The 25,824-nt window shown below is 40.8% G+C and overlaps 1 protein-coding gene across 1 annotated transcript in view; it reads left to right on the forward strand.

Moving 5' to 3' along the window:
* Window positions 1-25,824, forward strand: part of col13a1 (collagen, type XIII, alpha 1) — a 170,831-nt gene that overhangs the window by 1,491 nt on the left and 143,516 nt on the right. Inside the window, exon 2 of the mRNA XM_074676290.1 lies at window positions 13,946-14,015. Coding sequence (XP_074532391.1) covers window positions 13,946-14,015 — 70 coding nt within the window. The remainder of the gene's footprint in view (window positions 1-13,945; window positions 14,016-25,824) is intronic.

Here is a 25,824-nt window from a genome sequence, read left to right on the forward strand (position 1 = left end):
TGTTGTAAAAATCACTTCCTCACTGAGAGTGATGCAGAGAGATAACATGTGAGGAGCCCTCTCACATCTGTTGCTCCTGAGGTCGCCCTCTGAGCTGCCCTTTCATTGACCACTTCCACAGCTCCACTAATAAGCTCCTCCACACTGATTGTAGTCCCAGAGAGGCCCTGTTTTCCCTTCCTCCGTTTGCTTTGGCTCGACTTTTATCACCCCCAACTCTAAGCCTACACACACACACACACACACAGACACACACACACCACCCATCACCCCTTCACTGGGACTGGTATAATGCACTTCCCGGGGGGAAAAAAACAGCCAGGTGCTCACTGCTGGGCTTACTGCTGCATGCGCTCAGTCAGTTTGTCAGATAGAGACGGATTTGAATGGGACATCACTGTGGTTGATACAAAGGTTGATAGCACCCAGATTTCCACATCACACCTTGCCTTAAATAACAACTTTTTTGTGCTTCTGTCATAATTATCTTGGATCATTGTTGTGCTAATATTTGCCATTCATCCACATCCAGCTGTTCATTTAGAATGTGTAAAAAAAAAAAACTTAATGAGATGTTATATTGTGGTTTTAAGGAGCACTGGGGTCAAAAGGCTGAGTTTCCCAAACTTCTTGTGGTCAAAGCTGAGCAAGTGATCGTAAATCCCCTGAAAAACATGTACCGTGAATCTTTTGTCTGCATAGCTGATTATCATTGCTCCTTTGCTAGCTACGGACAGGGATTTGAGTCCTGATTATTTTTAACCATTCTTCAGGAAACTCATTCTGAAAGAAAAACTTGTGCTTTATATTTATTGATGAAGTCATGAAGAACTTGTTGATTTCAAAGATCTGGAGTGGTTGGGGAGACATACTGTTTCCTCTGTGTCCTTCCTTTGTGTCTTCACACCAAGCTAAGCTATGCATGAAAGAAACTGCAGTTCCTAGAGCGTCCACTTGAGGCTTTCTTCAAAACCCAAAGTAACCCTGTTTGGTCCCATATTGGCCAAAGGGTTTGAAATGCCAAAACTTGTTCACAACAAAACGAGGTTTGGTATATATAATATTAGTTAGAGATAGAACAATACGTTTTTTTTTTTTTTTTTTTTTTTTCAGGGCTGATACGGAAACCGCTAAATGCTAGTCAAGGAGGATGATAACCAGTATTTGGTATTTATTCATTCGCAGTAAAAGTGAAAATATTGGCGTCAAATTTTGAGAAATGCAAACTCCAACACTTGCCTTTGTTTAATCACCTTAGAGCATCTGTTTATTGAAGAGCTCCCAGGCTCAGTAGCATGTCATATTAAGTTAACTGAAAGTTTAAATAAACAAGTGCCGTGGCTCTGTGTGTAACTAATCAGATGGTGCTGTGGGTGGGACAGTGCTGGAGACAGAGTAGTGACTGCAGTCCAAGCAGCAACCTTCGGTCTAAGAATACGATACAAAGCTGAAGTGCTAAAATCTGCTGTTTCTCCAGTGTCCACTTGAGGCTGGCTCTAGAAATACCTGAAGTCACATACACACCAAGCCAGAAAAAGCTGTTTTCAAAGCAGAAATTAACCTATTTACAGCACATACTGCAAGGGGGGATTTTTTCTAATGCGGCCGTTCAGAGGATATTAAGATAACAAGCTCACCCAATCAGAGGCACAGCTCAGGGTCACGTGTCCGACAAGCGCTCTATAGCTGTGTGCAAAGCCCTTGCCACTACCAATATGGCCGCCATAGCCTATCTGCTTCATTTTCCGTTTCAGAAACAGACGGGTGACATCAGGGAGACTACGTCCATGTTTCATTCAGTCTAAGCTACAGACAGAGAGGGCGCTGCTGCATTAGGGCTAAAATATCACAGTTTTAAATTGATTTCTTCTTCGCCATAGGATCAAAAAAGACTGATACCGATAGGCGTCAAAATGCTGAATACTGGTGCCAATAACCATCCCAGCCAATAATGCGTCTGATTACTTAGTAAATATTTATCTCTATTATAGTGTGTGTTTACTAGGGCTGGGACGATATGCTTTTCTCCCACCTTCAATATCTGGGGATACTAATTCTGTGTTAATTACACCTCTCTGTATATCCAATTTTTGCAATTTTTAGATAACATTTTTCACACCAGACATAGTGATAAGGTTGAATGATGATGATGATGTCTGCAGATTATATCAGGAACCATGTTTCCCAAAAACGCACATCACATGTGACTCAGTATTTAGGATTTATTCAGGGGATCTAACATCATGTTACTAGATAGTCTAAAAAAAAACATTTTGCCCTCTGCTGGAGAAAAGCAGCAACTTTTTTTCCAACTCTTGTAAAAAAAAAGACCCAAATGAAGGTCTGAATTTAAAAATATATTTGAACAAAAAGTTGCGATATAAAAATGGTAAAACAAAAAATCCTGATACTAATGTAAATCATGTTTTCTTCCCACCCCTAATATTTATATATTAGTAAAATCAAAAGGCACCATGTGTAGGTACCTAAATGCATCCTTGTGGCTGTGAGGAAGTGAAGGAGGAGGTCATTTTTTTGGACATGAACACAGCATTGCAAGGTTATAATTGAACGAAAATATTTGTTTAATTGTAAAAAAAAAAGTTTTTAAACAAATTGATATTTTTTACCACATAAACACAGAAAAGTAGCGTACTGGTACGGATTGCCAGGTACCGGGTATCAGTACCATATCGTTTCAAATGTGGAAGGTACCCATCCCTATATGTTTTAGTGTATGAGAATTTAGTGCATATCTTTAAACATGTCGATATAAAAGCTTACTGTTCTGCATCTGTGGGTCATGGTTAGGACACAGACAGACAGACACATGGATGCTCTGCTTGTCCTCCACCTCTTTGACTCTTTCTAAATTAGCCACTTGTTGAGTGGACCCTACATTTCCACAGACTGTGACATCACTGAGTGTACATCAGGGTTTATTCATTATAACACATCAACTTACGATTAGCACCAATTAACTTTTCCCCATTAGCTATCCTCAAAACCTCTCATGACACCAGACCCTGGTCCAGTTCAGCTAAGAGAGGAAACTGAGAGCTGATACATCCTGAGCTGACAGGAGAGACTCACAGGTTGACATGATCTACTCCACAAACTGCTCTTACTGAAGGTGATCTACTGATCCCAGTCACAGCCAATCAAAGAGCTGGATCCTGTCTGAGTGCTCCTGAGCTCCTCCGTCAGAGCAGGCGAGGAGGATTCCTTCATCTTCACCTCCAGACGAGCCCGGGGCGATGCAGCCTGCCTCTTTGTTTGGCTCTGTGTATAAATAGTTATTATTAATGGGACACTCGCACAGATGTGGCCTTTTGTAGTGAGAGGGAGGGGGGTGGGACGTCTGTGATACTTCAGCCCAAACCCAGTCCAGAATCCACCTCCCTGTCTGCTTTCATGATGACCAGTTTCCTCTGTTATGGAAAATGTCCTCTGCTGCAGTGATTCAGAGTTATTATTATTCCAGTCAGATATGGATTACGACAGAACCCACCAAGTGATGGAGAAATGAGACGCTGGACTTTATATTCAGCTTTTTGTAACAGATTTAGAGCTGAGAGGGAGGTGGACTGGAGGACGACTGAAAAACAGATCTGCCCCTGTGGTCTTTGGTATTTTTTGTTGTTCTTGTTTGTATTATGAGCATTGTTTGTTTCTGTCTCTGTGTGGTCCTTCAGCACATTTTAATGGCTGCTAACTCAGGTTAACACAGTTCAACAGAAACGGCTTCAGCGCTCGCTGCATAGGGAGCCTGCAGAAGGAGAAAAGTAACTTTTACAGCATCCTCTTTTCCATCACACAGCCTGTGTGTAAATAAACTCTCAATTCACACAGAGCTCTAAATGTAAGAACTCAGTCACACGTACACAAATCTCTACATGCCATCATAGCTGTGAGTTTTCAACAGGTGTGCAGGTTAAGAATAAGCTTTGTGGGGCCATTTGATTGAGTCATACCTCTCCAAAAATAACTGCCTTATCCGTCACAGTGCCCTGAAACATACTGACCTCCACCTCTCTCTCCTTTAAAGGGATATTTCAGCATTTTTTGTTGTTGTTGTTGTTGTGGGGTTGTACAGGAAATTTACAGAATTACAGCAAGAAAACAAGTGGGTGTATTGCGCAAATATTGTGTTACAGAAAACAAATGCACAAAACAATTGAACTTTAACAAAAACTTTCAAAACAAATTCACAAGTACTTTAGTGAGATACTGCTGAGCAAAACAGCCAGCAAGCTTAATTAAGCTAATAACAAGGGGACTCCAACCCCAGCTCTCATCTTGGGTCAAGTGTGCAACAAATGTGTCTTTCCACCTTGAGTCTCTGGTGTAACTTTGAAAATTTTGAGTCTTAGTTTTGAATTGTAGTTAAAGAAATTCAGGAGATTACTTTGCAAATAAAATAATGTGTGTAGAGTTTTGTACCTCAGCTCAGTCTTCTATCCAGGCATTTTTTGCATGACCAAAACCCTGTTTACACAACGTTTCATTTAAAAAAGCTAAAACGCAGGAAAAAAATCTGTGTTTACATGGAAACGCTGAGGGACTGAAAACGCTGTAGTAAGCATGCCAGGCCTGTAGGTGGTGCTGTAACTGCCTTGTCCAGAAGCAGCTTTTGGGAGATCTCCTCAGAAGTAGAGTTTTCATCTGGTGTATTAGGTAATACTAAGAGCAGAAGTGGAGCAACAGATGCTCATTTTGTATAAAGACAGTCAGCAGATTGAGCAGATTGAGCAGCACAAGCACAACATGGTAGTCAGCGATTGTAACAACGGTACTTGTTATCGGTACTGTGAAGAGGAGTGTGACATCATCATTTCCACTGAAAACGTCGGCTTACCGTTTACACCGCAATGGTGTTAGCAGCATGTCAGGAAAATCCCACTCTGGAGGCCGTTGTCAAAAGTTTGTGTTTTAGGTCAGCTGAAACACCGTTTCCGTGTAGACATGAGGCTGAAATGCAACAAAACTTTGCATTTCACCCTAAAACCATTGTTGTGTAAACAGCCCCCAAATTGCTTTTACGAGAGCTTTCACGGCCCTTGTGCGGAGCATATCTCTGCCCACGTGAGCAGACGTTTCTCAGTAACAAACTCATACACCCTCCTGTCTATATCTTGATAAACTTTTACAGTTTACCTTTTTTTATTACACACTGCACTCCGTGACTCCATTTTTTTTTTGTCTGACTAACAGTTTTTTAACATCTCTGCTGCATTGACCATCATCATCTAAAATTAGCATCATAACTCCGCCTCAATTGTCTGTTAACTTGCCCAACTTTTGATCCACTTAGCTCTAGAAAATCAGCGCATCTCTCCACGTCTCATCTCTTGTCACTTTGTCTCTGAAAGCCGGCACTCTCTCCTATTGCAGTCGTGCAGCGACTCTCAACTTTCAACATGTGTTAATGGTTAAACCCTGATTATAAGACTATTATAAGATTATATTCAATGAAAAAACTTGTCTTATATTTCGGTTAATGTGATATTATTGGTTACAGTCGTGATCGTTTGTGATTGGCTGTTGCCTGTGTCTGCTAAAGCGAGCATGAAAGGGTGGTGAAACGATGTAGCAAAGTAAGTGATAAGCTTTACCACCATTGTTATGCACTGAATATTATACGTTTTCAAAAGCATCATGTAAATAACGTCAGTGTTAACATATTTCTTTGTGGTTGGCAAATTTTATCATGGCTCCCCAGCTTTGATATGCAGCTTTCCTGATGCCTTTTTCCCAAAAGTAATCAACTGGCATGAATTTTTGACTTGCCTGTGTGGCTCCTCTGCAGCCATACACTCAGATTTTGTCAGCCAGTCTTTTGTCTCCATCTTTAGCTGCTAACACAGTCTATTTTGATCATTTAAACCTGTCATATGACCATGGGTTATGTCATTTCACAATAAAGGCAAAAAAAGATAGCTGAACACTTTCTTTGATGAACATTGATGACGAACTTCAACTTCCCCTTTTTCCTCCTTTCTTTGTACATTGAGTTGCTTTTACCTCTTAAAACTCTCACTCCAGAAGGTGTCCGAATGTGTCCACAGCAAACAGCATGACATCAGACAACAGCTGATCAGTCCACTACAGGCAGAAGAGCCTGTCTATGTTGAGTCTGTCATTAATGCAGAAACAAACAGGATTTCTTTTGGCAAAGCAAAGTGTTGACTGTTCGGGTCGGGATCTCTTGAAATGAGCTTAACGATGAGACAGGCTCTGCAGGGGAATTTGTGCGCTGTTTCTCATTAAAGCCGGCGAGCTGGGCGGCATTTGTTGTTGCTAATACAATGAGTAGTGACATGTAACTCGTACAACCCTGTTAGAAAGAAAGTGAAATGTCCCTTTAACAACCCACTGACCACAAAGTGCTCTCTGCAGACCTGGCGTACAAGCCTGGTGTGCATAGTGAGTGCAGAGGCATGATGGGAGCTGAAGGCCATGTTGTGAGGTGCAGAAACTGAGAAATATAGTCCCCCCCGTCTCCGTTTCCTCACCCTTCTCCCCATAGAGCTGTCACCCAATACACTGTGAGGTCTACACGTACACGCACACAAATACATGCATATACATGTCAACATATTCTGTGATAAGTGTGTGTGCGTGTGTGTGTGTGTGTGTGTAACTGACCTGTGTGCTAATTAGACAGCCTAATGTGAATAGCACACTCATTGAGAAGTGCTCGAGTCACCTCTGCACTTTGTCAGAGCACAGTTAGTGAAGGTTATGCACACACACACACACACACATACTCACACACACTCCACAGATATAAGCACACACTCAGAGTCCCTCCTGTCACCTGACCTGTATGATAGATTACAGTTGGGATTGAGACTAAACAGGCGTGCTGATGATTTAGATATGCTGATGATGTACAGCTCTCTGGGCTGTACGTTCTGCAGACAGCTGTGGACTTGGACTGTTTAGTTGACGCTTGAATTCATAACATAACTGAGAGGTTTCCATCCATGTCTTTATCTTCTGGAATATTCTTAATAAACATTAACATATGGCTCTAACAGTCCAAGGTTTTTTTCTTTGCACTACTGAAAATTTCGACACGTTTGCTGGAGCTCTTCTCGGGACATTTCTCAGAGCTGCTTCATGCCAGATGAATCCAAAAGTTCCCAATCTTCACATCGTTATGAGGGTAAATGAAGCCTGTGTGATTATTTATGTGTATTAAGCTTTCAGATGCTCACAGCATGATTTCTACTGTCTGCCAAGGTTTGGGTTTTATGTTGTGTTTTTCTGGATTTTGCATTTTCTTTTATGTCTTGAGTTTCTTGGTTCTTTGTGATTCTAGTGTTAATCTAAGTTATTCTTGTTGAGTGTTCTGTGTTTCCTGTTTCTGTCTTTGGTTTGTGTTCCTTGTGGTTTTGGGTCAGGGGCCTGTACTACGAAGCTGGATTAAGTCATCCAGAATAACTCTGCGACAACTCGCTGAACTTCACCGGATCTCAGTCATCCAGATCTGCTGTACTACGAGGCTCGTTATCAAGTTGAACTAACTTTTCCCTGACAATGTCTCAGTTATGATGATCAGTAAGATATTGTTTGTTCACAGCCCATAAGAAAAAATGTTAGGCTAAAAAGACAGGGGGCGGTCCCGCGCCTGAGGACTTCACTCCGGCTGAGCAAATTGGTGACTGTGCGGTCTTTTGTGCCCGCCCGAGAGAACTGATTGGCCAGCGGGCGGTCTGTCACACCCCGTGAGCTCTTATCCTGGAACTTAACCTGCTCCAGACCAGGTTTGGCGTTCAGCATCAGTTACTGGGGCAACGTGTCTGGATAAAAAGAGATCCACATTCGTAGTGCGGAAAACCCGAAACTTATCCAGGATGTTATCTCTCTAAGAGCTAATCCAGCTTCGTAGTACAGGCCCCAGGTCTTGTCATGTGTGTGTCTTTTTGTGATTATTTTTAGTGTTTCTGTGGATTTAGTCTCTGTCTTGAGTTTCCCTGTGTTTGGTTTGGTTCTCCTTGTGTTTCCCTCCAGTTTAATTGCCCCTCATGGGTTTCACCTGTGTCTTGTTTCACACCTGCGTTGATTGCTCCCCTGTCCATAGTCTCTGTGTTTCTTGTGTACTCTGTCAGTTCATTCTGTCAACAACCCTGGTGAAAAACAAGAGAGGAGGACCCAAAAACAGCTACAACTAAAAATATTTTCTAAAATAAGAAAAGAAACAAAACCAAAAATCACTAGAAAACTCACTGAAACAAGCACAGGAAGCATGAGGACACGAGAGTAAACATAATCCATCAAATGCAAAAGAAAATCCCAAATCCAGAAAAACTCAAATCATGACACTGTCCATGTTAAGCATTTTAAAAATCCGAAAAGAACCCTAGCAAGATGGATCTGCAGGATTTCAGAAACTGAATCAGGCAGGTTCACGTCACGTGCTCTGCAAGATTAATGAACAAAAGCTTTATCTGAAACTCTTCAGTCAATTTGTAAATATGCAACGATGGCTCTAATCAGGACCAGCTGCAGATCAAAATGAGGCAAAAACAATGTTTTTTCTGAACTTCTACCTGACTGTCTTTAGTTTTAAACACGACAAGGAGCACAGCTGACACGAGCCCTCTTTAATGTCACATCTAACATACAGCATTGATCTGTGGTCTCCAGGCTCACTAATGTTACTGAAGATAAGATAACTAAACCAAGCTGATATTGTATTCTTGATTTCATCTTCTTAAATTCCTTAGTACCCCTCAGTTTAAGAACTACAGAGAAACAGTGTGATCCCTTTTCCTGCTGTTTGACTGTAAAGAGCTGTGATATCAATAAAACTGAATAACCCTCCCATTAAGAAGAAATATTAGACATTCAATTTGCATCCTGGGAGTTTCTCCTGTTGTGAAAGTTTTGATGAGTTTCTCCTTACGATGGGAGCAGTGGATCTGAGCAGATCTCAGCCCAGATGCCTCTGCTCTCTCTGGCTAAGAAGTATGTTCAAACTGTCTCTGTGGCTCTGCTCATTAAAGCTGGAGATTGGTGTTTTCACAGAAACAGGGCAGCGTAGCATTAAGGTAGACCAGTCATTAGTTACAGCAGGGTAATGTGTATGTGGGGACATGAGTTGCAGGCTGATGACAGTGTTTGAAGTTTGGTCATTAGGCCTTCTTTTCTCCCCCTCGGGCAGCTCGCTGACTCGGCCTCCACTCGGAGCTCTGATGTGGTCAAACGTGGGGCTTTGTTTGTGAGAACTCGCTGCCTCTCTGCTCTGCTCCCTCTCTGCTGTCTTGTTTGTGTCTTCTGATAATAACTGCTCCGTGTTTGACCACAGAGAGCCGTGGCTGCGTGGCTCTGTGGATTAGCCTCACTAAAGACTTCTCCAGTTGTTCGTAGGGCCTGCCAGGATCAACTAAAATAAATTCCTGGAAGTATTCATGAATAATATAAAGTGGGTTAAGGGAAATTTGTGTCTGAGTGTGCAGTCTGACGATTGTTTTCGCATGAGACTCTTGAATGACGGGAGCACTTAACAGTGAAACTGAGGAATCTGGTTTAAAAGGCAAATATTAAGAGTGTGTTTCACTGCTGAGCCCTGTAAGAAGCAGAGTCCTTCTTCGGTTTTATCTACATTAGCTCAGCTTTTGTCTCTTGAGGCTTTAACTGTTTTAAAGAAATGCTAGTTGGACCTTTCTTGGGTTTGTTTTAAAAGGGAAATCTTATCAAACATGATGGAAGGTTTAAGTCTCAGATGGATTAAACGAAATCAGAGAACTGTTCAATTCCCCTGGGTTAGCCGTGTTTCTGTCCCTGGTCGTCTCACCAAACTCAGGGGTAGGCAGTACCCAGAATACCTCGGCCATGCCTTCATGACAGCACCTGTTGCAGGCTTCTGAACAGCCAGCGCCGACATTCCTCTGCCGGTAACCGCTGAGGGCCTGACGGCTCTGCTGCTGAGAATGTACTCAGATGGTTCTGTGAACACACACACTCATACACACGTTTGTTGATCTAAAGCGGTTAACAGTCACACTTGATCTCATCATTGCTGCAACTTGTGATGCAGTTGTGTGTAACTGTGTGACATTAAACTCACAACTGAGTGATTATCGGACATTGCGTACCTTTGGTCTTTAGCCCGTTTACCACCAAGCAATCCGGTTTGGATCAGTACAGTTAGGCACTTGATGGATCAGTGAAGCCTGATCCTGTTTGTGTTTCCACAGCCAACTGTGCACGTCTTGGTAGGCAGCGTGTAAGCTGGATGCCGATAGCTGCATCAGCCACTTGATAGTGCATTGGCATAGCAGTGCCACACAGTGTACCCTGCTAATAAATGCAACTGAGAAAAAAGACGGGACACAGTTTCGTTTTGACAGCAGTTTTACACTGTGTCATGACGCTATGTTCTAAACAAAACAAAAGTCAACTGGAGGTTCAAACATGACAAGGTTAGGTGTTGAAAGTGACAATTTTTTCGACCAGTCATCAGACTGCTGTGTTTCTAGCGCCACCTTCTGGGGTCGAATCTGTATGTCTTGCACCCCAACAGAAAGGTACCGAAAAGTGAGACGGTAGGGGTCGGTAATTTGGGGACCTGTCCTGGTTTTCAGAATCAGAATCAGAATACTTTATTGATCCCCGAGGGGAAATTTCATTTCACTTACATCCCTTCCAAGACATGTAAGAAGACGAACTCAGACATGGGAAAACAGACAGGATTTGGGATTGACCTAGGAGCTTTGCATATGTATGAAATAACAACACTGGGAGAAGAGAGGGAAAAAAAATTCGGTTCCGGACTAATCCCCAGCAGAGAGCAGTTTGAGATCAAGAAAAAACACCTCAGCATATAATCACATGATAAAAACAGACAAAAATTTGAAGACTTGCACAAATGTCACTGCTCAGCCACAAGGGTACCTTGTCCCTGACATCTTGGGGTATCTTGTTCGGGCAAGTGCGGAAGTCAAAGGACACACCACAAAATGTGCACTGTACTGAGGCGAATTGAACACTATCGGTTCTGGTCCTTGTCCATTCCTGGTTCTGATTCATTGAGAGGAAGGGAAACAAATAAAGCAAAATGCAACAACAAAAGTTAGCTTGCTGTCATTGTTGGGATTTTCAGGCCCTCAAAAGTTAACTAAGACGGCTTTCACACTGGCTTGGATTTCCAGTTCCTAAACCTTACTTGGAACTGGACTGTTTGTTAACCCCTTACTGCCTGAATAAATTAACAGTTATAAAAATAAATTGTTTTTATGGGTTTTTGCCTTCTTACAGATGTTAAATTTGGTGGAGATTGTAAATTTGAGTGTAGTATACAAAATAGTTTTAATTAAGTATATAGACACAAGACGTTCATCTCCTGACCAATATATTGTGACATAGTGAATCTGATACGATCTTTGGTTTGTGTAGAATATGAATCAATAGGTAATAATGAGATACAAAGGTCATTTCAGCTGCATCAAGACCTGACAGGGTATGTCACAAATTTGTGACAACAGGCTTTTAGGGGTTAAGACTAAAAGGTGAGGAACTTGATAAGTTGGTTCCCGGCTGGCACCAAATAAATGTTGGTTGCTGCTCATAAACCATGACCTCATCGGTGGTCGTGTTGTATTCTATGTTGATAAAATGAGCAAGACGTGGAGTGACATGGAATAATGCCCTCCCACTGTTGTTCTACTTTTTGAGTCCTCTTAGGAGCCGAGTTTGAAGGCTAGCTCAACCAACCTAACACATTCACATGGAACCAGTTGACATAATAAATTTCATTCAGGTCAATGTTTCAGTTTTTTGAGTGTATAACAAACTGAGAACTGAAACCATGATGTGCGGTCATGGTCAAAAAAAGATGATCACACTTGTCATACTTCTGAGATTACTGTTGGTTTGATGAATCAATCAGTAAATTACCCTTACGACACATTAAAGTCTATCAACAAAGTTCTCATTATTCTCTTTAAACCACAGAATAGAGCTTTTATATGGAGGCTTGGGTCATTTTCCTTATTAAAAAGGAACACTGAATATGATGAACTGACCCCATCAAAGTCAAGACCTGAACCCCATCCAGTAGATTTGTTCAAGTCGTAACACAAAGTGGACAGATCTGTTGCACTAGTCATGGGGTAACATTAGTGTTGAAGTTCTCATTAAAGTTAAACGCAGATAAAAACAGGACCTTATCTGTTATTTTCTATGCTCAGAGCAAACATCTGCATGTTTCAGGATCAGGATTTAGAGAAAAAAGGTCAGTCCTTTCAGATCTATCTGGTGGTCTAATAATGATGGCAGACATGGTTTTCTCTAAAAGAACTAAAGATAAAGTTTCATTATACATGGATGGAGTTAATATTGAGCAGGTATCTGAGTTTAGGTTTCTGGGAATCATAATGGATGAAAATATGACATGGAAATCACATGTGTCATATGTTAAAAGAAAGTTGTTAAAGAATATTTTTATTTTGAATAAAGCCAAGGATGTTTTAGATTGCAAGGCAATGAGAATGTTGTACTGTTCACTTATACTGCCTTATCTGAGTTATTCTGCAGAAGTGTGGGGTAATACATATATGACTAATATAAAGCCTTTGTTTTTATTGCAGAAAAGAGCGATCAGAATCATTCACAAAGTCAAATTCAGAGAACACACCAACAGTTTATTTATTAAATCAGGGTTATTGAAGCTTCCAGAGATAATGGAGCTTCAGACATTACTAGTTATGTTTAAAGCCAGAAACAGAGCTTTACCAGAAAACCCACAAAAGCTATTTGTGTTTACCACAGAAGATCAAAATCATAGAAGAAAATTTGATTTTAAGCACCAAGTCGCTCGAACTACTTTAAAGCAAATGTGTACTTCAGTTGTAGGTGTAAAAATATGGAATTTTCAATCACGGGACTTAAAGGGTTGTGCAGAGACTCATGAATTTAAAAAAAATGTATAAATGCAAAAAAATGAGTCAATACACACTAGAAAATTAAATTGGATGTGATGCATGTTTTGAGATTAAAATTTGAATTTTTGGGGGGGTTCTTTATTTTATTATAGGCTATTTATATGTTTTTGTTTTGTTTGTTTTTGTTGTTAAAATCAATGACGGATTAATGTAGGCTGTTGAAATTCAACCGTATATGATGTCAGAGCCTCTGTTCTTTTTGAAAAAGTTGTTCAAGTAGGAGCAGACAAATATAGGAGACATTTCTCTTCACGCTGCTCCTTTCCTATCATGAATGTGTTTGTTTTAGGGTGTAATGTGCACCTGTGTATGGATTTAGTTGTCAGTTTTCATGTATGGAACAAATGAATTAATTAAAAAAAAAAATGATGGCAGACTCTATTTGTGCCTTATCAAATCTAGAATCTGAGGTTTGGAGTTAGCAGTATAGAAGTAGTAAAGAGCTGATAAAGTAGGGAAGTAAAGTAATTAGTTACAGTAGTAAAAGAGGCAGAAATGAAATTTAAATCCAGATATAAACCTGTTATTATAAACCTGTTACCTGTAAACCAGGGATTAAGAACTGAGCTGAACATCTCATGCTCTTGTTATCATCTTTGGGACACAGTTTGTCCGAGCCAGATGGCTATCCACCAATAAATCCAGCCTGCTCATAATAAGCTGGCTCTCAATGATCCTAAAAAGCTCTTTATGTAAAGTTTTCAACTCTCAATCAGAGATGATCAAAAATGTCTTTAGAAGCCGGGCAGACTGAAGCACAAAGCTCATGTGGGGAACCTTCTGGCTCCTACTGTGGCCAACCTTCCTGATCTTATTCTGTTTGTTGCATTTTCTGCCAAAAACTTTGTGTTGCTGCCAAATGTGTTGCTCATTGGGAATGTTTGAAAAATGTTAAGAAAGGCTGTTTTTAGATAAATAAAAAGTCAAGGTTTGATAAGATGGTTGATTGATGTGCTCTAAAAGTCTCTTTCTGTGTTTCCTTCCTCATGCAGAAGCTTGCAGCGCGATTACCAAAGACAAGGGAGGTGAGGGAAGTTCCCCACAGCTGCATGTGTCCCCCAGGTAAGATCCTTTACATCTCTATCTGCCTCTGTGATGGATTCATTTTTAAACCTTATGTTCAGTATTAAAGCTGTCAGTTTGTTTCTGCATTCTGTGTCTGTATGAAAGTCAGCGACGTCTCCCTGCCACCAGGCTCAGCTCTGATTGTCAGCTTTAGACACTGTTTAACAGCTGTACAGCTTTCTGCTGTGTGTGATGGTGTCACTGCCAGCTGGTGGACTCTGATCTTGTGCCGCTTGGCTCATCCACACATGATGACAGGATGAGGAGTGTCTCTGTCACTCAGGGACATTTTGAGTCATACCAGGTCATGATGAGGCATTTATTGATACCGTACTGCATGGTTGTGTCGTGCTGTCTGTGGACTGGGAGTAGGTGGATGTTAATGTTCCAGAGGATTTAAAGACACACTAAAGTTTTGTGTCTTAAAGCTCGAGCTGGAGCAGCTGAGAAACCTCTTTAGCATCAGGCCACCTGTTTGTGTGCTGCAGCCCCAGGTGGTGTTATTAAGCTATCAGCTAAACAGGGGGTGTGTCTGTGTCTCAGTGTGTGTGTGTGTCGCCTCGTCTGATGGGTTCTCGTCACACGGGCTGGATGCTGGGAGAGATTCCTGTTTGTGTTTGAGTTGGAGGAAAACTTCCAGGCTGTCATATTTTGTTTTGTTTTTCTGTAAAAAGCCTGAAGCGGGGTTCTTTCCGGCTGGTACTTTTTGTTTTTTCCTTTTGAGAGTGATGATCTTTGTTTTTGTGGTAATTACCCAGATATTGGTGCTTTAAGGGAAATCTGAGTTTCACAGCTGTGATCTGTTGGAGGATGCATCAAAATCAGCAACATGCAAATATTTTGAACACCCTACAGCTGGATTTAGTATTTAACAATCTAGTAAACGCTGAGAAATATCATTATTTATCATTATTTGGATTTTTTCATTCAGTGCACTTACACGTCTAATAAAGATCTCAAGAAGAGGATCCAATTCTCATTTCAGCATTTATTCTGGTCACAGGTAAGGTTTACAGCGCTAGTACCAAAAGAATGAGCCCCAATATCCGGGAGCAATACAGTCTTATAACAATCGTTGCTACGACTATCCAGAGGTTGAGTTAAACTAAACACTTGAGAGTAATTGGCCAAAAACATAACTGACACCACTGTCTCAACCTACAGCTGGTGTCAGGTTTCAGAGAGATGTGCTATCAAAGTGTGTGTGTGTTGAATCAGAACATGGAGCTAGGAGACTGGGTGATAGTTTACACAAGGTCAAAGAGACCTCAGACACAAGCTGGAGACAGGAGCTATCCTATCTGCCAGATAAACATACATCAACCCTGAACATAGCAACTGGATATAGTAAAATGCTAAATTACGTCAATTATGATAAAAAAATATAATAAACACGCAGTTAATTTGAGCTACGGTTAGGGCTTTGTTAGCCTCTTTAATGAACTATCTTCATTCATTGTAGCTGTTAAAGGGATAGTTCAGTTTTTTTGAAGTGGGGTTGTATGAGCTCTATGTGACCACTAAGGACATCAGATACAGTAGAAAAGTGTCTCCTCTCCCTCAGTAAGACACAGACTGTAATTGATGGTGACGAGGTAATAGGCGCTAACAGGGAGAGACGGTACCAAATTCAAAGGCTATTTTCTCTGCCTACAAGAACTAAAATCAAAAAGTAATACCACAGTTTAAGAGTACGCTACATAAAATATTTTTTAAGTGCATTCAGTCTTCGGAAATATAAACATTTATCTGGACCTAACTAGAGGTAGACCAATATATCGGCCGGCCGATATATCGGGCCGATATTTGGACATTTGTCTCTATCGGCCATCGGCCGTATTTTCTTTTAAAAAGCCGATTTTTGATCCATTGTGTAATATTACGCAATTTTTGATCAGGCACAAAAAAGATGAGCACCTCAAACTTGTGGAACCACTTGGATACATTACATACTTTTGTTCAAATTATATTAATAAGTTTAAATTTCTTTTTTGACATTTTAAGAAGAGTGTGAATGTTTACTACTGCTTGTTACATTGTGTGTTTACTCAGACAAAATATTTCATTGTTTTGAAAGCTGAATAAATGTTCAGAGGACTGGACACGACTTGTTGTAATAGATTTCTTTTAGTTGCTCAGAAATTGCTGCGTTTCACAAAAATGTGATAAATATATATTTATTTAACAATTGGCCTGAATATCAAATTGGAAAAATTGGCTATGCATATCGGCATCAGCTGCCCAAATTTGGAAAGCATCGGCATCGGCCTCGGCCCCCTAAAAACCCATATCGGTCAACCTCTAGACCTAACTAACTGGTCATGTGTCCTTCCGCGCAGCGCTAGTGCGCTCCGTCCCCCCTCCTCCTTTCAGCTGTAGGGAATGTAAACAAGCTATGCTTCGGGCGCCGGTTGTAGCCTCGTGTAAGTTTGATCAAGTATCGTAATTCTTTTGTTTGTACTCTAAGGATTGTGAGGCAGCGTAGGAAATTCAAAATGAGTGACTATGACAGCGACAATGACGTTCCATTCACTTTGGAACCAAAAGGATACCTACATGAACCGGAGTACACAGAAGAAGAGCTGCTACAGATGGCGACTGAAAGGAATACAGAGGAGACATCCATGGACACTGGACATCAAGATAGAGAAATCCCCGGTATCCCCGTGAGCTAGTCTGCCCTTGGGGACTTATCAGTACAGTTACGTAGGCCTATGGTTTGAAACGTGACATCAAGCAAGCGTTGTAGCAGCCGGCTATATGTAGTGCTAGCGGCAGCCTAGTGCTCCAACGTATCTGTAGACTAATATGACAACAAGTAAACTCTGTCTGTTTGTAAGTAGTTTAGTAGTTTATCTTTCTCCTGCTCTTCTGTCCTTTTCTCTCTGACAGTTAGGCTCCAGTGTCCACCATCACGACAAAATTAATCACAGAAATTGTTTTTAGCAGAGAAAAACACAGCTCCTTTAAGTCCGAGACAAATATATACTAGTTTGTTCGAGCCAGGAACTAGTTTTTGTTTTATGTCACAGGATGTTTGTTGTCCACTTTGGAAGCCAAAGGTGCTCAGACCTGTTAAAAACAAGCGATAGATTAGCATTTAAATCACCATTACAGAGTGAAAGATTGTGTCACAGCTACAGCAGGAGTAAGAGAAACTGTCCTCTTGTCGCATTAAGGCTGTGGATGTTAAATAATTAGAAAACACAGTTTATTTTTCAGAGAGTGGGTCATCAACTTTAGATGAAGGACTGAAAACTTTAGTCACCAAGCCTTTTGTGTGTGTATCAGTGTCTAGACGCGTGAGAACAGGGGGAGGGGCCCGTCACCACACATTAGTGCTAATTGGCCTCGTCAATAGGATGTTAGTGTTTTAACGTGGCGGTAAGTGTCAGTGGGATGGCTCGTGAACGAACATTGAGGCGGTGGATCACTCGCTGCTTCACAGGAGACTCGTCTCGTCGCTGCAGGTGTGAGAAGTCTTTCAACTCGAAGCTGCCAGATGGTCAGAAACTTTTACAGCGTCTTGTGACTTTCTGTGTTTTCAGCAGTGAAGGGGAGAGAGTGCGGGAAGAGGAGCGGGAAAACAAACAACTGAGGCCTTCTTTACCTTATCTTATTTCTGATCCTCAACCTTTGCTGTCCTCCCACTGCAAAAAACTGACCTCTTATCAAGTGTTTTTGTTTTATTTTAAGTACAATAACAATTGTCTTTTTATACTTCATATGGGTCACATTCAACTGATCAGTCCAGAAAAATGCCTTGTTTTATTTTATTAAAGACAAAAATGAGGTCTGAATTGTTTGGAACAAGTGAAAAAAAATGTTCCAATGGAACCAGAAAAGTTTGCTTGGAAATTTGTTTAAATCTAGAATAATGTCTTAAGACAAGTAATTTTTCTCTTCTTCCATTGGCAGATTTTTTTTTTTTTACTTGTTACAAGCAATTCAAACTTCATTTTTGTCTGTAAATAACTTGGAACAAGACATTTTTCTGAGGTGGTTAGGTGAATGGTTCATACTAAGTCTAAAAAGATATTTTTTTGTGAAAATAAATCAAAAAACTCTTGGTGAGATTTCAGGTTTTTCCAGTGTAGATTTTTTCCCGATGAAAGCTGACTAATGTTAGATATGATATGATTAAATTTACAGACACAAATAAAAGTCTCTCCAGATTATGGAGCATACTCTATCATAAAATCAATAAAATAAATAAATAAATAAATGAAACGACCAAAGGAGGGTATTAACCATGTCTAACCACACATCATAACTCGTGTCTGTCTGTGCTGCAGAGAAATGTTGCTTGTATTCACAGACACGGTGTCACAGTGCCCACCTGGTGCCTGCCAGTCACTGCTCTCCAAACACTGTGTTCACATGTCTGCCGTGCTTCTGATCCTTTATAGCGACAGGTGACTGAGCGCTGAACTCACAGCAGGAGTCAGACCCCGAAGGTTTGAGCTCACGTTGTTGGGTCGTAGATTTCAGGAAGATTTGAGGTGAATTTAATGTGTGTGTGAACTTTTCGGGAAGAGGCCGTAGTACCTCTGAGTGGTTCTGAGAGCCTGACATGTTCCTGAGTGGCCCGTGAAAAATGAACTCTGTTTCTAAAAGTGGAGCAGAAAAACACGCCAGGTCCTCAGAGGGTGCCACAGAGACTGTTGTCTTTCAAATATTTATCGCGGCTGTGAAACAAAGCAATGTGCCTAAAAATATGTGTAACATACTTGTTGCTGTAAGTGGATGGAGATGAATCACCAGACACATTGCTTATGGCTGAGTGGGCCTCATATCAACAGTCTGGCTATGTTGTGTATGCAACTATCACCACATGGCCCTATTAGGGTTTGACCAGGACGGGTTTGGAGGCGCGATGATTACGAGGCAGAGCTTAATGAGGCGGTTCAGACAGACGGCTGGAGCGCTCTGACACACTCTTCATCACACATTCAACACACTCTTTGGACAAAGATGAAGAAGCGTGAACTTTTCTGTTCATGCTGATGGAGAACTCTGTAACCTTCAGTCTTCATCGTGGAGCAAAACATGAGTGAAGTTGAGTCCAAGGAGCAGATTTGAACTGTACTCTTGGTTATGTTACTCATAAAGAGCCAACTGATCCACTCTGAGGAAGCTCTTTACAAGAAACATCCTTTAACAGGCGGGAATCTCAGACAGAGCACGGTTAATGTTGCATCCACACCCAGCATTTGCATGAGGAAAGACAAATTGGGCGTCACAAAAAATCTGGTAGCAGCTCAAAATCCTGGCACCAAGGTTCTTTGGACATGGGATAAAGAGTGAAATCTTATCAAGTGTTTTTGTCTAATTTTCGGTAGAAAATGTTTTTTTTGGCCACTTTCACCTGACAAGTCCAGATTTCAAGTTATTTTAAGATAAAAAAGCAACAAGAGAAAAGTTACTCGTATTAAGACTTTTCTCCAGTTTCAAGCAAATTTTCTAGACAATCACTCTTGTTCCATTGACATATGAAATAAGACATGTTTCTGGATTGACCAGTTGAACATGACTCATATCGATTATAAAAAGACAATTAATTCTTAACACAAGACAAAAAACACTTGATAAGATTTCAGGTTTTTGCAGTCTGAGATCAAAATTACTTGTACTTGAAGCTGACAAAGTTTCCCTTCCACACATGGTTGTCTACTCACGTCTATATCCCTGTCCTGAACCTTGAGGAAGAAAAATAATCCTGTAAATTTCTTTTTCAAATGAGGATGCTTGGAGCTTTACTGACCTGGACTGAAATACCCAGCGAGGAGCACTTTTGAATATTTGTAACTTTTAAACTAATTTTGTGTTGGTGTTGTTCTTCACCATTAGAAACATGGGTGTGCTGTCTTTAAAGTTAATCAAACAATTTGGATAAATGAGTCAGTGGATAAGTCAGATAAGTGAGGAAAAATGGATAAAAGGGTAAAAAAGTTATAAAGCTACTCCCAGTTAGGTTTTAAAACACAGTGTCAGAGCGCTCTGCGTTGTTTTAGGGTTTTCAGATGTAGTAACCCTTACGAAAGAAAAATATATTGCAGCATATTGGAAAATATTATGTCATATATTAGGTAATATATTCCCATATATGAGATTTAGTATTTATATTTTCCAACATATTGCAATTTATTTCATGAATATATAATACATTGTATATGTGCCCTCAATATATTATTCCATGTATATCATAATATACTAATAATATATTAGAATACATTTCAAAAAATTTATTGGTACATGTATTTTTCTTTCATAAGGGAACAGAGTGAGTGCTCCATCAGCTTATCTTTGATCTTTCTTTGTTTCCTTGTTAGCATCGTCTCATGTTAAGCAAAGACAGACAGAGCTAAATTTGTGGAGTCACTAATGTCTTTGATGACGCTTCTACTTCCAAAATCATTTGTGTACAAAGTCAGATGTGCGCATTAGAAATGTATTTCTTTATTTTTTCTCAACAGTCGAACTGTTGTTTGACACAGTTACAGTTCACCTGTAATACCAACTGTTCGTATAAATATGTTAGTGCTTGTATCCTGATTTTTTTTTTTTCATTTTCTCTATAATGTTTCATTTTAATAGTGTTGCTAAAACAACAGTTGAGCATCTAGTAAAATATTGGGTTGGGCGTATCGATCTAAATATTTATAGTATGGATACCAAAACTAGCGTGATGAGATTGATACTGCAGTTTCTCTTATGTCGTCTAGCAATTGCTTTACTTTCCTCCATCTGCCGCTTCTCTGTGCAAATGGAAGGAACCTTTTTGTTACTTTGCACTTGTGATTTTTTTCTTAATGCAATTGTGGCGGTAGAATAATTATTTCATTACTTTTATGCAGTTAAAATTGTGTTCTATTGTTGGGGTTAGTAAATACAAAGCATTTTTATTGCCTAAAATCTTTGTGCTGTGTTTTACCATAACCATAATCAAAATAAACCAACTCAAGGCAAAATCACAAAATTATTCAATGATTATTAGATTTCATGTAAAAAGTATCGGTATCAGTATCAGTGATACCAGCCCTGTACTTACTTGGTATCGGATCGATACCAAAATTCCCAGTATCACCCACCCCTAGTAAAATATAGAAAAAGAAGACCATGTGTGTTTATTTGAAGACTTTTGGGATGTCGACTAGCTTTCTTGCTATTTCGCAAGATCACACACTGCGAGGTCGGTGTAGTAGGCCTTCACACATGTACACTACTAGTTATAGTGAGTAGGGCTGGGACAATGTGCTATTCTCACGTTTCGATTATATTACAATTTTTAGGGTGCCCATTTGATTTAAATTGCGATTCTTTGATATTAACAGATTTTAGTTTTCTGTTTTAACGTAAGACCATGGGGAAAAATTAAATGATAAAGATGATGAATACAGACTTTTCCAGGATATTTTCCCATAAAATGCAAATCACGTAAGTCAGATAGAAACATTTCACCCTCTGCTGGAGAACAGTGGTAACTTTTTTCCAATCCAGCTCATAAACAAAGACCAAATTGAAGAATTTGAATTTAAAAAAAAAAGGATCTTTTGACACCCCTAATAGTTTGTGGACTTGCAATTCATCACCTAGTAACAGCTGATCAAGAATCCTTGAAAGTGAAGAGAAATCTGTTTCTGCAGCAATTGTTCAGTTTATTTCATTTTTGGTTTTAAGAGACAACAAGAAACTTTTTGATGCACTGGCAGACATTCTTAGTCATGATAGGCAGTCCAGGCTTTACGGGTTATAGCTTCTGTACGGTGACTGAGTTATCCACCATAGTGTTGCACCGCGTAATGAAAAGCAGAGAGAACTTTGCTTGTTTCTTTCCCATGACAGGAAAGAAGGAGAGGAATAAATGTGTCACCAAAAGCTGCAGAACAAAGAACCAAAACATTGCAAACACACTTTGTTTTTGCTGGTAGGGCAGTGTGCAGGAGATGTTTGCATTTCAGGCTCTGAATGATGGCACCATTAGAAACGTTTCTGCAGCTTGAAATAGCCTTTGTCAGCCGGGCTCAGTGGCTATCAGAGGAAGTTCACCTCATCATTCCATAAACAGATCGTGTGTGTCCTTGTTTCTATGTTGTGCAGTGAGCTCAGGGTATTGTTGTGTTTCAGGACGAGGGATACAGTTTGTATACATTACACGGTGATTTACTGTGTTTGCATTCTTATTTAGAGCTCATACACAAAGCCAAATGACAGATCCCACCCATGATTACTTCTGGGTAAAACAAGCCCAGGGTCATATCCGAGTGGATGAGCCATGTGAGTACACGCTAGCAGGTCGACAGGTCAAAGCTAGCGCTGTGTGCTGATCTATATTAAGAAGTGTGAAAACCGGTGGCCTCTGGAGCTCTGAGCATTTCTTGTGTCTTGTGTCTATATTCTCATAAATTCATTGATTGATTGATAACCCAACAGCCTGTTCTCCTGATGACCTGCAGGGGGCGACTCCGTTGGTATGAAAACGTAGTCTGAATTTGTTGAACTGGTTTGGAAGATTTCCCAGTTAATACTGTCTTGTAACGACCTCACTTAAAGTGTTCTACATTAATGTTTTGACCACTAATTCAAAAGTTTAACAGAATACCGTGTTGTTAGAGGGTCAGGTTGTTCTGAGCCTCTGTTTGAATTCCTACTTCTCCAATGAGCTGTTGTGTGATTGGCTGTGTAAAGAGCTTTCTTTTTACAGATGACAAAAAGGTGAAGACAAGTGTCATAATCAACAAAAGTTTTGACCCACAGCACCCACAGACACAAACAGAGTCTGGAAAACAGGTTGAAAAACAGTATTTACCTTCTTGTGTTAGGACTTGCTCAAGGATTCTGGTTCTGTGGGCTGGACGCTTGATTATGAAAAGCAGGTGGTGCAAACATCTGGGTACAGTGAGCCACAGGGTTAGTAGGAAAAAACAAAAGCCCAGCAGACAATGGGTAAATGGACAACTTGCAGACAGGTGGCAGACTGAACCAGGCCTCTTTCTTGCAGATATTGTATTGGTTTGATGCAGATAAGCAGCAGATGAGGGGGCTTGGTTGAAAGCAAGGTGAGTTGATTCATGAAGAGTTTGAAAACATTAGAAAGGGGGCCACTGTGAAGTCCAACTGACTATGTTTTTCTCCTGTTGATGCACTTTTATTTTTTTTTTGGAGTGCACTGATTCAACCCCCAAGCCTCAACCTGGACTTTTGTATCAGCCAATACTAATCTGATCTGATACCAGTATGTGTTTGATAGGGATGCACCGATTCCAATCTTGTATCAGCCCAATCCAGCCCCACAAAGCTGGATCGGGTATCAATGGGAGAGGGACCATCCAAATTAGACACCAAAGCTGAATTATGATTTAGTCTACAGGGAAAAAGTTGACATAGAATAGAAACTTTTGTAAGTTCGGAAGCATTGTTTACTGCTGGTAAACATTTTAACACTTTTGTCTTTTACTCAAACTATTACCAGTCTTAACCTACAGTAGGGCAGGTTACTAATAGACATGCACTGATGGATCGGTGCTGATTTCCTAAATTTTGGGGGATCTGTGATCGGTGATCAGAGATTGGCGATCAGCCCATCCTTACATATGAAACTAATCTCATATACCTCTGGGAAGGTCTGACAGCCAGCCTTTGTTGCTTTTTGGTCTGAGACCAAAAACTCAGGACACTTAACTGGTTGTTTAAGTTAAAACATAAAGATTTTATTGATTCAAAGGTATTGTTCAATGATTTTCAATAAAATGAGATTGGAACATTGAAGGTATATGCTGTCAGTTATAAAAAATAAATAAATAAAAAGTAAAAACTGGTATCAGCCCAAATCAGTATCGGCAGGTCAGGCTTTTTAAAGATTGGTGATCGGTGATTGGCCAGAAAATTGTGATCGGTGCACGCTTAGTTATTACTCTAGTTTAACACTGGTATTAGATTGGTACCGGTATCAGTTGATACCCAAAGCCCAGGTTTTAGTATCAGGACCAGAAAAGTTGGATCTGTGCATCCTTAATATTAAACAGTCTTTACTTCTTTATCTAAGGATGAGACTGAGAATTATATTTTTGCAATTTCAGGCTTTTCTAACAGAAAATAATTGATTTGAGTTAGATCTGACCTAAGGATTGGCCTCTTGTCACTGAAATCTAATCTGACTTTTTGAGTCTGTTTTTGAGTCCCAATACCAGGAACAGATCAGCACGTCTCTGGTCCTACTGCCCAGGAAACTGACATCTCTACCTGTAGCAGACCATGGCTCAGCTACCTGTGGTTGACATGTAACCAAAGTGAGCTGATGGATGTACTGAAGTAAATGAATGCATTATATTCAGGAAAGCTCTCGGAGATACTACTCCTTCATGACGTCTCACCACTAGGGAAGACCAGAGCTTCAGCTGGAAAGGGATGGCAGGGTGGAGCAGGTTTAAGGCCCTTTAAAGCTCAACACTTCTGAGAGAGGAAATGGGATTCACAGTTTACCTGGCTGTGTTCCCAGGGGAAGTAATGACGGCAGAACAGGGGCATGTAACCTGACCCCTCCACCGTGACCCCCCACATTGGCCCCCCATGACCATCACATCCCTTTGGCTGCCTGGCATGGCTGGCATAGTTCAGCCCTCCCTCCATTGAGATGGATTGTAGTTGTAGTTTCATGTTACTGACATTTAGTTTGAAGTTTGTTGTTGGTCACTGAGTTATCAGGGGTACCCTGGAAATATGTTTCAAACCCAATCAGACAGTGTTATCAGGTCTTATACATTTGAATCCTGTGCTCAATCACACTGGGTTACCAACTGGAAGACTGGGGCCGGTGTCAATCAGACAAGTACAAGAGCAGGCTGACGAACAGGCTGAAGACGATCTGTAGTATTTTCCCATCAAAATAGATCTGCAAGAGTCTCCAGCCTGCAGAACTGGCTGTACACTCAGAGGGGCTTAGCTGTGCTTGTATGTGAGACGTAAATATAACTCGGGTTAAGATGGGAGGGCAACCTGCGTGGACAGTGCTATGCAGGAACAATGTGACTCTTTTATTGCCTTAAAGATATAAACCCTTGATCGAGGGGCTCTGGTACCAAAATGGCTGCCAGGATGGAGGTGCAGGTAGAGGTCAACTGGATCTGTGTGCATTCAGAGTATTCCTCACAGTGTGCCTGCCGACGGACTACCGCTGCTCACAGCTTGGATCAAAGAGAGCTCCAGTGTGGGCGTGAGTGTGTCTGGTTTTCAGGGTCATAAATAATAAAACCTCATTCGTCCTTATGTTTCTGAACCAGGCGACGATTCAGAGCTTGTTGCAGCTTTCAGAAACTGATCAAATGTAATATTGTCACGTGCGAGCCAAGGCAGTCTGGTTTCTTCAAACAACATCTTTACTGAGGGAGCTCTCAGAAATGTGAAACACGACTCTCAAATGGACTAAAAAAAGCCCCCATGCACCAAAGATGTGGCTGCCCCTGACTCCACCATGGGACTGGGTCTCTCGTTCGTCATCCCACCTGGGCACAAAAGTGATCAAAGGTAGGATTAAAATCACCTAAACTGAAAGTTCCTCATCCCTGTGGTACCCCACGATCCTGATCTGCCTAACCCCTCTAAAGCCAACATTGAGCATCACATGACAGCTTTAGCACCAACTCTAGAGGCACTGGTCAACTGATACCAGGGTGCTGTCAGACCATGTCCTCAGGGCCCACCTGGCCAACATTAATGGGGAAGTGACCACTGTGGAACACTCAGTGTCCAAGTTTGGCAATGATAGGAGTTAACAGGAGGACTGAACGAGCCTTTTTACCGGTCTGGT

This window comes from Halichoeres trimaculatus, unplaced genomic scaffold, assembly GCF_033239565.1.
Source record: "Halichoeres trimaculatus isolate MK-OKI-2021-1 unplaced genomic scaffold, fHalTri1.1 fHalTri1_scaffold_8, whole genome shotgun sequence".
In the NCBI taxonomy this organism is placed as follows: Eukaryota; Metazoa; Chordata; class Actinopteri; order Labriformes; family Labridae; genus Halichoeres; species Halichoeres trimaculatus.